This window comes from Ambystoma mexicanum, chromosome 10 (genome assembly GCF_040938575.1).
Source record: "Ambystoma mexicanum isolate Mex_15411 chromosome 10, UKY_AmexF1_1, whole genome shotgun sequence".
Taxonomy (NCBI): Eukaryota; Metazoa; Chordata; class Amphibia; order Caudata; family Ambystomatidae; genus Ambystoma; species Ambystoma mexicanum.
Window position 1 is genome coordinate 154,850,602 of NC_090932.1, and position 13,304 is coordinate 154,863,905.

At 49.4% G+C, this 13,304-nt stretch overlaps 1 protein-coding gene across 1 annotated transcript in view; it reads right to left on the reverse strand.

Annotated features, from left to right (window-relative positions):
- LOC138491245 (disintegrin and metalloproteinase domain-containing protein 9-like) overlaps window positions 1-13,304 on the reverse strand; it is a 2,911,326-nt gene that overhangs the window by 361,150 nt on the left and 2,536,872 nt on the right. The window contains exon 17 of the mRNA XM_069617655.1: window positions 2,617-2,697. Within this exon, the coding sequence (XP_069473756.1) occupies window positions 2,617-2,697 (81 nt within the window). The remainder of the gene's footprint in view (window positions 1-2,616; window positions 2,698-13,304) is intronic.

Here is a 13,304-nt window from a genome sequence, read left to right on the forward strand (position 1 = left end):
GCGTGTAGTCAGGGTAGGCCGTGATCTTGGCCGATCCTCTGTCAATCGTTCCCCCTTTTCGAAAGAAGTCAAGAATCCTTTCGCAATCTCGGTAGTTCAGAATTTTCGCGATCACCGGCCGCGGGGGGGGGGTCCCAGGAGGCGGCCTCCTGGTTAGGGCCCTATGCGCTCTCTCGACTGCAAACCCCTGGGTCAGTACCCCGCCGGTAATCTCCTGCAAAAACATGGATTCCACAAATTCCGTGGGATCTGGCCCTTCCGTTCCTTCAGGTAGGCCCACGATGCGAATATTGTTGCGCCTGGCACGTCCCTCCGCCTGCTCCGCTCTGTCCTCCAGGTTGCCCACCCGTTGCACAAGGGCGTGTAGTTCCTTTTTATGAGCAGCGCAGTCTGCCGTGTTCGTGGCCGTCATCTTCTCGATGGTCCCCGTGCGCTCCGAGATCGCCCTCACATCCAGTCTAAGCAGATTCACCTCCTCCTGGACGGCACCGATCTTAAGGTTTAAGCCTTCCTGTAGCTCTTTCATGGCGAGGCCCAACTTGGTCTCCCATGACACCTTTAAGTCCGCAATCGCCGCCAGCACCTCCTGTATCGTGCCCGGTGACTCCGCGGCCGTCACAGGGGTCTCTTTGTTCTTGCCTCCTTCCGCCCCTGAGGGGGACTTAGCGTAACCCTCCATTGTGGGCTGTTTGGCCTTGGGTTTCACACCTCTCGTGGCCATGTTGTTGTATGAGTCGAGCGGGGGCACTGAGGGGGAGTCACACCACACAGTGGTCAAAGCCTGGCCCGCCACACCATGGGGCATCCAACACGCCCGGAGCACCCCAACCACCGGGCCCACGGTCCCGTCGTCACAGCTACATCCGGTTGGCTCTCCAGCTCGCTGGGCCACCGTGCGTCCTAGGCAGCGCTCACGTGTTTTTGTCTCCAAGCAAAGGGACCCAAGGGTCCTGCACTCGTGATCACGATCCTCGGTGTTCGCAGCGTGTCGCCGCCATTTTGTCTTGTCCGCCTGCTCAGGGCTCGTCCCAGTCAATCACATTTAATTCGGTTTCTAGGCCTTCCAGACATCACAAACTTTCACCGGGTGTAGTGGTGGCATTCACACACCTGGACATCGATTTCCAGCGTCGGCCGGCCCCCGTGGACGTACCCCTCCATCAGGATCAAAACAGGATCAGCGGAGCTCCTCCAGAGTGCGACCTCTTACATGGCCGTCCAAGCAACGCCCCCTACTATAAATTAACCCTTTCCAGTACTCTATGTAAGATAGTTTGCACTGGGTCTGTGGATTTTAAAGAGACTAATAAAGTCAATGGCAACTTTACATGTTCTGGGAGACAGTAGTCAGTCCCAGAAAATTGAGTTTGAGTTGGGAAGTCTAAAAGACAACCCTGTGTCACTGCACTGAAGGTACTGTGTAACACACAGTAAAAAGATGATGCCTGTGGAGTAGGTGAGGCTCCAGTCTATGAACACAAGAAAATGTTAAACACACACAGAAAAACACATGTAAGAGTGGGAAACAATGGCTCACACGCTTGCCAGGTGAGCAAAATAAATCCTTGAAATCCAGCAAAGCTGCTGAGGGACTCAGTAGGTAAGGAAAATTAGCCTTTCTGGAGAAGTGTCTAGAGGCCAAGAGGAGCAACAACATCTGGCATGATTAAATGAAATATCAGTAAATGGAAGACTGAAATTGACAAATTCAAAGTGACACAGAAGTAAAAAACAAAGACTATTCATTAGAGCTCTAAACTAAGATAGTGGTGTGCTCATACTGCCTTGAAGGTTCCAGAACAGTGAACAGCAGCAAGGTCAACTACAAACGGAAGACTTTGGCTGATGGCCTACTGATGACATGATGGTCTAATTGGCAAAATGAGGAGAAGTCTGGTGGGATTCAAACACCTAAGTTTTGTTTTGCTTACATGCTGCTAAGGAGCCGAAAGTCAAAGGTTGGGATAGTATGCCTACCAATCAGTGGGGTTAGGGGACAACCTAACATAAAATGTTGCAAGAGCCAATCCCCTGATGTTTTGTCCATCATAATCAGAACTGTATGCATTTAGAGGAGGTCCAAGGCGTGCTCTAAAGACAAGGGGTAGCCAACGAAGAACTACATAGATATGTTCCCTTAACCAAACCCTCCCTTCGAAATAGGTTTTTGTATTTTGCCACGTAGAGTGACGTCATATATGACATATATTGGGGTATAAGACCTCCATGTAATCAAGTTACTGTGTGAGTGTGCAAGCATCAGTACGATGTCTTCCACATGACCCTGCTTTATTAAACTGGCAAAAGCGTGGTATTTTGTCCTATTCTTTGAGTCGGTCCGGTTATTTGGGCTAAGATCTATTATTGTAATTCAATCTAGCACAAAAGACGCTTCAAAGTGCTAGAGCACATTCGTACCTAACACATGATATGAGCACTTGGCCATTCGAGGGAGATATCTAGCATTTGATGGGAATAATGGCTGGTCTCATGCCACTAACAGGGAATTTAATGTCAATACCTGACAAGCAAGACAGCCATTTCACTATACAAAAACACAAATAATTTCCAAATAGCCATTAAACATGGAAATAGAAAAATATGTTTTTAACTTACTCCATGAGAGTTGCATGTTACTTCAGAGGAACACTTGTTATTTAAAGATGTCAAATTTACACACTTCTGTCCAATACATATCTAAAAAAGCACATGACATTTAGTGAATAATATACAAGAAGAAATACATACCTTAAAACAAAACAAGAACTTGTTTAAAAATGTTAAAATGTTCCTTTAACTATGACAGAGCAGCAAAAAATAAAATAAAACAGGTACATGATTTGAATAATTAACATGTAAAATCGAACACGTTACTCTCTGTAGTCATTACTGTACTCGTAGTCCAGTCACCTTTTCTCCATACTTGTGGAATGTTCTCTTAGGGAACAGGATGGGACAAGAGCAGCATTCTGGTTGATAAAAAGAAATGTACTGATGTGCGTGCATGGCCCACACCTCTCACGGGATACTCCCACTTATGTGCTCCTGGCCTCACCTGCCAATCCTTTTGTTTCTACTTGTGCCTATAGAGACCACATATTGTGTGTCTTCGTGTGTTTGGAGTTGGACATATTTGTATACAACTATTTACTCTGTGATACACTAGCAATTTGTGCATTTTATATTATGATTAATGGAAAGTGTTCCACTGTCCCCCTCCAAAGGAATTGTGAAAGGTTTTTGAAAGCAGGATTCCACAAGTCACATGTTTACTATCAGCCAGTGTCTCGGGAGGATAGCTCAGGGCAACGGGCTCGCTTTGGAACCAAGAGGACACAGAGCACTTCAGGTTCGAACCCAATAGGCAGGGGGAAATTGGTATGGGAGCGCTGCTGCAAGCCTCACCAGCATCAAGCTGAGGGAGCCAGTGGTTACCCAAAGAGGATAGAGCATCATCTCACAGTAAGAGTTGGGCTATTGCAGACAACACTGGGGCCAGCAGGGAAGTGGGTGGCCAGGAGAAAGACGGTGTCTGGTTTGAAAATGGTGGTCATGATTAGATAACGTCAGTGCATGACACCATCGTCAAATTATAGTCTGCACGCCTCCAGACCAATCATAGGCCTTGCTTGTGACTACAACAAAGGTGGTGTGCATGCCCTACACTCAGTAAGGACAAGATATAAAGGTAGGGAAAGCCAGAGCAAGGGAGTGGGAGTTATAAGAAGGATTGTGACAGCAGAAGGAGGAGAGCAGAGCGGGAAGAGGAGAGAGGATCTAGGAGCTGGAGCAGAGGAAGGGTAAGAGAGTACAACGTAGAAGGAGGAGGCATGGATAAAGATAAAGGCTGAGTTGAAGCATAGGTAGAGAGAGGGGGTAGTGAGAAGGGAGAGGAACACGAACATCAAACAATACAAGGAGGAATAGAGGAAGGGTGAAACAGAGAAAGAAGGAGAGGGGTGAGGACGTGGTCTTTGAGGACATTGTAGGAGAGAAAGAGAAGAATGACTAGCAGGGAGAATAGGGAAGAGAGGCGAAGGAACGGAACAAAAGGACACACCAAAATCAAAAGGAGGAAGAGCATCAGAAAAGTGAGGGAAACAAATGAGTGGTGGGAAAAGAGAGGCACAGAGGAAAAATTGCATTGCCTATCAGAGAAATGCAGATAGAACAATAAAGGTGAACAAGGGGAGTAAGTCCTAGAAGGAAAAGAAAAGGAGTAGAGACTTTAAGACCTAAACTGGCAGATTCGGGCTAGGTTGATGGCCAGAATCAAACCAAATGGAATAGTATAAGGGTGGTCCTAAGACAGCCATAAATTAATTGAAAGCCCATGTGAAACAGAGTAGAAGGGGCAAACACTGACCCATATCAGACAACCTAAAAGTATATTGTGTCTCATAGTAGTATCCAGGAGGAGCAACATGAGAGTTTGACAATCCCTGAACTAGCCCAGAAAAACACAGCTTCAAGAAAGAAGTTCTTGAGATACTATCAAATCTCAGAGACTATGCGTGGCAGTTTGAAATTAATAGGAGGTAGACGTAATCCAACAGAAAAAGGGAATTACTGCGGACCAGGGTTCTAAAGGAAATGATGGACTGTGTTGAACTCCATACTGCTTGTTCTGCTGTTTCAATTCCCACAAGTGGTGCTTCTGGCAAACCCAATCACAGGTGTGATGAAAATAAAAAAAACGAAAGCGCTTCAAGATGGTATTACAACATCCATTGATCACTTGGCTGTTACATGGCATAACATTCATGATGCTGGCATTCACCATTTCCCTGGTTATTGTCTCTCTCTCTCTCTCTCTCTCTCTCTCTCTCTCTCTCTCTTTCATTCGCTCTCTCTCTCTCTCTCTCTCTCTCACACACACACACACACACACAGCAGCACTCTGCACTGCTGAGTCTGCTGGAGCGATACAACCAAGAGCACACATAGTAAATGGAAGGCAGGTGAAGGCTGCTGGAAGGGAATGCCACCCTTGCTGCCTTAAAAGAAGTGTGATCTGTGATAGGTCTGCAGTTGATCTCCTGGACATGCCTTTTTCTCATTGTTGGGTGCCAAAGCTTGTAGAGTGCAGGAGCGGCTTGCCTAAGTGCTTGATCATCAAGATCAAGCAAATCATGATGCCCTACTTCAGCTGGTGAGTCCAGCCCCCACAAAATCCCAGGTGTTTAGCGTTCCATCACAAGAGGGTTCCCTGATCATGACCTGGAATTGGTCTACCCCACCAACACCAACAGACATCTTCTCTGAGGAGGAAGGAAACATAAGGTAAAAAATCAACTGCTTATTGCCCTCCCATTGCACATACACCCTGCCAGACATCGGGAAACGTGCAGAGACATTATGGGCCACTGTTGGACTACACCTATCCCACTTCTGGTCCCACACGTGAGGAAATATGCAAGGACATCCTAGGCCTCTGTTGTGCCATTGCTGTCTACCTTACAAACTGCAGATTCTCCTCCATAGTGTTCATTTGCCTCAGGGTTTGAGCAATTTATAAATATGCAAAAAAAAACAAACAAAAACCTTGGTACTGCATTGGGGAAATGTCAAAGGAGACCATGGGTGATTGTTGTACCACATACTTACCTCTGGTAGCAGGCATGTGAGGAAACATGCATGGAAACTATGCAAAATCCCTTTCCACCCCTATTGTGTCAGGTTGGTGGGGTTCCATCATGTGTATATGTTGTGCTTTGTGTTAGGGAGAATTTTCAGTTTCTGTGCTAATTCCCTTTAACCTGAGAGAACCCCAGCACCCTTTGCTGGACTCTGGACTTTTTGGATTTATTCTCCTGAGTCAGTGGACATTTTTACCAGGTCTGTGTCAGAGGACAGCTTCCCAGCTGAAAGGGCAAGAGCCAGAGAAGCATAGACACTACTGGGAGGATGGACTCCTCTACATTGAGCATACATAGTCTACTCCAGGGGACTTCAGGAAACTGGTAGTACCCCAAGAGACCCTTCCAGGCCCAGGGACCGTATCTCTCCAGCCCTAAGATCTCTACATTGGCTCCCGGTTGCCTCAAGGATCTAATTCACTGCATCATCCAAAAGGCTTTCTGGGGCCTGTGATCACGCTATCTCCAACTTTCGCTCCCTAAATACCTACATGCTAAAGCCCTCCGCTCCTCTAACTCAAACTCTCTGATTCTCAAGCGATTCTCCAAGCAGAGAGTGGAGGGCAGGTCTCTCTCCTTGGCTGATGCCTCTCTTTGGAACAGACTCTCAGCCTTCAGCCAAACCTCCTTAAGTTCCGGAAACTTCTCAAAACTCTGCTTTTCTCTACCTATTTCCCTCTCCCCCTTCCCTGCTAATCATCCCGCTGCTGCTGAGACTGGCGACCTGGACCTTCATCCATCTCACAGGCTGCCAGGCCCCTGCCGAGTCGATACCAGCAGCCCCCTACAGTACTGCCCTTGTGGGCCCCCTACCTGGCGGCTGTGATCAGCCCACCCTTGGGATGTCATTGCCCCTGCACTTAGCAAGTGGCCTCCTCCCCTGGCACCCTTTTGCACTTCCCTCCCGGGTCCTCACTGTGATGCTGGAAATGCACCGGAGGGACAGGGCCTCCCGTATCCTTGTCCTTTACTGCCTTTTTATCGTGTGTTCTGTCATATTTTCCGCGCAGGAGTTCACGTGGGACTCCTGGCGGTGCAGCTCTCTCTTTTTGGTTTGGTGAACGGACCCGTGTGATACCCTTATGGCACCCACGGTGGGGGGTACAACCCTGTGCCCCTAGTGTATGTTTTTGGGCACCTGTGGGTGGCCCGCAGAGCAGGGTATGGGCTGGTGGCAGCTCCATGCTGACTTTGACAGGTGAGCTGAGTATCCTCCATTTTAGGGATCCCCAGGCCCTGCCATTGGAATCAGTTGATTCCTGATGGAAAACAGGATGGCCCCTGTGGCCTCTTGCTTTCTATTACCTATTACTTTGTTTTTCCAAAGTCCTGGGAAGCCCTGACCCTGTCCCTTCCCCCTGACCGGCTGTTGGGTGGAAGTTCCATATATGGTGTTCCTGTGAAGTCCAGCCCAGACTGACTGGAGCCTTCCCAGTGACTGTATGTTGTGGGTACGCCCTGTGGGTGGGACCTGGGTGAATGGAGTGTGTGACCAATATGCACTTCTTGTTGTGGCTGTCTGGTTTCTGGTATGAGAGACAAAGACTGAGACAGCCCTGCCCGAAACCGGCCTGAATGCAGTGTATATTGTTGAATGGCTGGGTACTCGTCCCAATCCACATTCCTTGTTGTGAGTGTCTGAGAGGGAGGAGGATGGCCTGAATGCACTGTGTGCTTGATTGGCTGACTGACTGCATGAATGCCCTTCTGTATGATTGGCTGCAGAGAGTGACCCAGCAGTGTGGATGAGAGACAAGATAGTATATCTGGGGACCTCTCACCACTGGAAATTGTTCAGAAGCTGTATCTACACTTTAAGAGTAACTGGAACTGCTGATCCTCGACGCCCAGCTGGAAGACGAAGACTTGCTGTTGCATTTGCTTCGACCTGATCTGAAAGCTGCCGAAGTCGTCAAGGACTGATCCGAGAGAGGACCTGGTAAGGCGCCCTTTTCCCGTGCTCCGAGGGACCATCGAGCACCGCTAACCTTCGCCGAAGCTCCCTGGAAGTCAGACCCTCGAAAGGCTGCCGACCCGAGACGGGACCGCTGAGGAGAACGAAGCAAAGCACCCGGACTTCGCCGCTGTCGAAGTCCATTGCCGTCGGCCAGGATTCGCTGGTTTGTGTAACCGCTGAAGGGCCGTCGAAGTTGTGTTGCCCAGCCGTGGGGACCACTTGACGCCGTGCCGCCGACGACCGGAGCCGCCCGCTCCTTTGCCTAAGAACATTTGAATCCAAGGAATCCCTTGTCCGCATCGTTGACCGCTTTGTCCCGCCAGAGAAAGTGGAGGACGACCAACGCGCTGAGGATAATCCGCCGGTGGGTTTCCCGCCACCTGAAGGCCACAAAGACTTCGACGACTCGACACCCTCGTTGGGCCACAGCTCTTATGAAACTCTTTGCGGTCCTGAACAATCTATCGCCGAGGTGCCCCGCACACCTCATCCTCGCAGGACGTCACTGACGAGCACCGCCTGGATCGACATCGGGGTCTCGGCACCCTTGAACTTCTCAGCGCCGCCGTCGACGACAAGTTCACCATCTTCGACACCTCTCGACGATCCGTGGCTCCTGCTTTAAAGGGAGTCACTCAAGAAGGATCCTTCGACACGTCATCGAAGAACTCTACTCCACCAGGTACATTGGGTGGGGGTAAAACCTTAATAGGAGGAAATAAGGCTATTGAACAATATATGGACTGGGCTTGTGCTATATATCTTTATTTTACAGGTTGCCCAGGTGGGGGGATCTCCACACAGAACTGTGTCTATTGGTATAGGCCAGCATTCTGCCTATTGTTTCAACCATCTTACGTTCCTTCCTATCTCTATTGCTGGCTTCCTCGTTATTGATCTGCGTGACATTTTAACCGTACAATTGATGCACTTTACTGAGATTTGATAACATTGCTGGTTCCACTTTAGAATTGTATATATTTATCATTGTGGATTTCCGAGTAAAAGTGTGTTATTGTGATCATGTACATACCTTTGAATATTAATTATATAAAGACTGTGTTTTCAGTAATACAGTGTGTGGACATTCCTTTGTGGGGGTTCGGGGACTACACTGTACTTAAGAACCAGCCTGCATCACCTCCTGAGAAGCTAGACCTCAATTGCTCGTCCACTGCTAGCGCTTGAGAATCTTGGCTAGAGTCCTCTGTGCCTCTCCTCTACCATATAGAGAGCGGAAGTACAGGCACCCCCCCACCAGTATCTTCACACTGGTGGTAGCAGTGGGATGCTTATGGTTTTAAGAATCAGTGTATAACCGTGCCACATACAAAATATCTGCACTTTATTAAATTAAGGTTTGGTTGTGTACAAAATAACTGCATTACAAGCAATGGAGTCTATTGCAAATGGTACATTGACTAGGATGAGCTTAGAGGCTCTCCAGAGTGCTTGTGAAGCCAGGGAATTAGACTTTGTGGATAAGTCTAGGGCAGAGCTGATAGCTGCCCTGGTGGACTACCAGACTGATGGTGAAACTCTTGATGAGGGGGGAATGCAACCAATGAGGACTCTGCTCCTGGGGGTTATACTGAACTGTTTCTGGGAATGCCACCATTCCTGCTGCCTCTGTTCCAAACCCCAGCAATTCTTTGGAGCTTGAGTTATTAAGGATGAAATTGGCCTTTGAATATCGCAAGTTGGAAATAGATGCTGAGCTTAAGAAGGAGGGGTTGGCTCAACAAGTGGAGCTCAAGAATAGGGATCTTGACCTCAAAAATAAGGACCTTGAACTCAAGAACTAGGACACTGAATGTCAGAGAATCCAGCTAGAGAAAGCTAGAGTGGAGACTTCAGTGAAACCCAGTGAGAGTGTCAGGTCCCCAGCAACTAAATTTATGAAAGATTTGGTTGGTGTTTTTGTGGAGGGTTCTGATATCCTCCAATGGATTGAAGCGTTTGAAATGGCTTGTGCAATTCATGATGTTGACAAAAGAGATTGGGCTAAGTGTTTGTTAAGCAGAGTGCCTCAGACTGGGTATGACTGGATTCTGAAACTGAGTGTGGAAGACAGGGGTCAGTATGAGTGTATGAAGTCTGCTTTAATTGCCAAGTTTGGCAAGACACCTACCCAATACCTTAAAAGGTTCAGGGATTTTAAGAAAAGAGAGAATGTGTCTTGGGTTGACTGGGTGAGTGCTGCACACATGAACATGATGGGGTGGATTGATGGTTACAATTTGAAAACTTTTGTTGAATTGTCCCACCTACTGTTTTTTGAGCATTTTTCTGAAGCCTGTTCATCGGAGCTGCATCAGTATGTTGCTGACCAGAACATTTTGGATCCCTTTAAGCTGGCTAGGCTGGCTGACAAGTGGGTCTCCCACCGGGTGCCCCTAAGGACTCCAGTGGGAAGGACAAGGACAAAGAAAAGGGGGCCTCTCAGAAAGCTGAGGAGTCCCCAAAGCAGTCACAGTCGAGTAAAACTAAACCCTCCTCTCCTAAGGCCCAAAAATCTAGTGGGGATAAGGCATCTGTGGTTGGGAATAAGAGTAGTGGTCCACCTGCTGCAAAGCAGGCTACCGTGGTTCCAGTACCGTACCCCGCCCTCCCGGTACCTGTTGGGATAGTGGGGCTCTGGATCACAAGAGGGGTGACTCCAAGTGTAAAGGTAACGCACTTGGGGTACAAGCTGTCAGCTGACCTACCCTTACCCCATGTCTGAGGTGGAGGCCACTGTCCTCCCCTCCTCTACAGGGATAACATTTGGTGCTCTGTAGAGATTTCCTTAGTGTCCCTTGGGGCCTGGGACCAGTATGCGGAAGTACTGGCGACTATCCCACAGAACACCCGTAGATTTTTGAGAAGTGTCCTCCTGAATGGCCAGCCTTCTACTGGTTTGAGAGACACTGGGGCAAGCATGACAGTGGTGGACAGGACCCTGCTCAAGCCAGAGGACTATGTAGGTGCTCCTCTGAGAACCACCAGGTTAGCTGGTGGGCCTCCCAAATTATCGCCTGTAGCCTTAGTCACACTCGTAATTGGAGACAAGACAGCAAAGCTTCCTGTCCTGGTTCAGGACAATGTCCCTGCTAACATTCTGTTAGGTAATGATCTAGTAGAGTTGGGATTGATCTCGGATGGTCTTCCCATGACTGCTGCTGCAGTCACTACGTCACAGGTGACCCCGGGTCCGGCTGTGAGTCAGGTACCCGAGCCAAAGGCGCGGCCTAAGGCAAGACGAAGGAAGAACAAGAAGGCCACCTCTGTGGAGGGAGCTCCTTCTCTTCCTGCTGTTCCTACAGCACCCATTGGGATCCATGCTCTGGACGGGCTGGGTCCAGTGGTAAACCCTGTCTCAACTCCTGTGGGAGAAGAGCCAGAAAACTCTCCTGTGGGAGAGGTTCTCAACCCGGGGGATCATCCCGACCTTCAATGCTTGTTAGCTGAAGGGGGACCCTCCCGGGCAGACTTCTGTAAAGGACAGAGAGAGTGCCACTCTCTCGAGGGTCTGAGGAAACAGGCCCTGTCCCAGGCACAATGAGAAGTGCCTAGGACATTCCGGATTTATTGGGAGGGTGAGCTCCTTGTTAGTGAGCCCACTAAGCCTGAACCTGGTGCCCTCAAGAGGTTGGTGGTACCCCAGGTCTACAGGCCTTTCCTACTGCAGTTGGCGCATGAGGTGCCCTTGGCTGGTCATCCTGGTATCAAGAAGACTAAGCAGAGGCTCTCTGCCCATTTCTACTGGCCTCGGATGGGAGTAGAAGTGGAGTCGCACTGCAGGACCTGCCCAACTTGTCAGTTGTCTAGCAAGACTGGAGGCAGTGTCATTGCCCCACTGCAGCCATTGCCAGTGGTTGGCACACCATTTGAGGGGGTGGGCATCGACATTGTCGGTCCCCTGGACCCTCCCACTTCAGGTGGACATCGGTTCATCCTGGTTTTGGTAGATCATGCCACCAGGTACCCTGAGGCTATACCCCTTCGGACTGTAACTCCCAAGGTGGTTGCCCAGGGGCCCTTGGGCATTTTCACCCATGTTGGAATCCCCAAGGAGGTTGTCTCTGACAGAGGATCCAACTTCATGTCTAGTTACATGAAGACTATGTGGAAAGAGTGCGGCGGAACCTATAAATTCTCCACCTCTTACCACCTCCAGACCAATGGTCTGGTTGAGAGATTTAATAAAACTCTCAAGGGCATGATAGGTGCTTTGGAGGAGCCCCTAAGGAGGAAATGGGATCTCCTCCTGTCATGCCTGCTGTTTGCTTACAGACAGGTACCTCAAGAGGGTGTTGGTTTCAGCCCCTTTGAGTTACTCTTTGGACATCCCGTGAGGGGGCCCCTTGCCTTGATCAGAGAAGGTTTGGAAGCCACCCCTCCAGGTCCCGCCAAGCGAGTGGGGGACTATGTGTTAGGCCTCAGACGGAGGATGACAAAGATGATGGGTCAGGCAACAGCGAATCTCAAGGCCAGCCAGGAATAGAACAAATACTGGCATGACCTTAAAGCATCGCAAGTGGATTGGACTACGGGACAGGAGGTCCTTGTGATGGAGCCTACCAAGCCTCGGGCATTGGCAGATAAATGGACTGGACCCTTCAGGATAATCACCAAAATAGGCAAGGTCAATTATCTGGTTGACATGGGAATCCCAGGGGTAGCCCCTCAGGTATTCCATGTTAATAGGCTCAAGCCTTTCCACAGGCGAGCCAAAGTCGCATGTCTTAGGCTGGCTTCAGAGCAAGAAGAGGACGAGAGTGAGCCCCTTCCTGATTTGCTGCATAGCAACCCTCAGGATGGCTCAGTGGAGGCAGTACATCTCTCTCCTGATCTGACGACAGAGCAGCAGAAGGCCTGCAGGTCTTTGCTCCGGCAGTATGCCTCTCTGTTTTCACTGATGCCAGGCCTTACACCGTGGTGTAGCCACGAGATTAACACTGGTGATAGTGTGCCTGTCAAAAGCAGGTGCTAACGTATGCCAGATACTGTTAAGAACCACATCCAGGCTGAGGTGGCCAAGATGTTGGATCTGGGTGTTATTGAACCCTCTACCAGTCCCTGGTCCAGTCCCGTGGTCCTTGTCCCCAAGGCAAGTTCCCAGGCAGGTACCAAGGATTGGAGGTTCTGTGTGGACTACCGAGGAGTCAATGCTGTCACCAAAACTGACGCTTACCCATTGCCCCGGGCCGATGAGCTCGTGGACACCATAGGTGCTGCCAAATTTGTGAGCACCTTTGACCTCACCTCAGGCTATTGGCAAATAGCTCTGACGGACCATGCCAAGGAAAAGATGGCGTTCACAACACCAGAGGGACTCTACCAGTTGAGGGTCATGCCTTTTGGGTTGAAGAATGCCCCTGCCACCTTCCAGAGATTGGTCAATCATGCTCCCAGTGGGCTGGAAGCCTTTTGTGTGGCTTATTTAGACCAAATTTCCGTCTACAGTTCCACTTGGGAAGAGCATTTGACACATCTGGGTAAGGTGTTGCAGGCCCTGAAAAGGGCTAACCTCACCATCAAGGCCGCCAAGTGCCAGATAGCTCATGGGAAAGTCACATATCTTGGTCATGAGGTAGGAGGGGGTCAAATCCAACCTCTCCCCAGTAAGGTACAGGATGTACAGGACTGGGAGACTCCCACTACTCAAACCCAGGTGAGAGCCTTTTTGGGCCTCACTGGGTATTATCGCAATTTCATGGTGGACT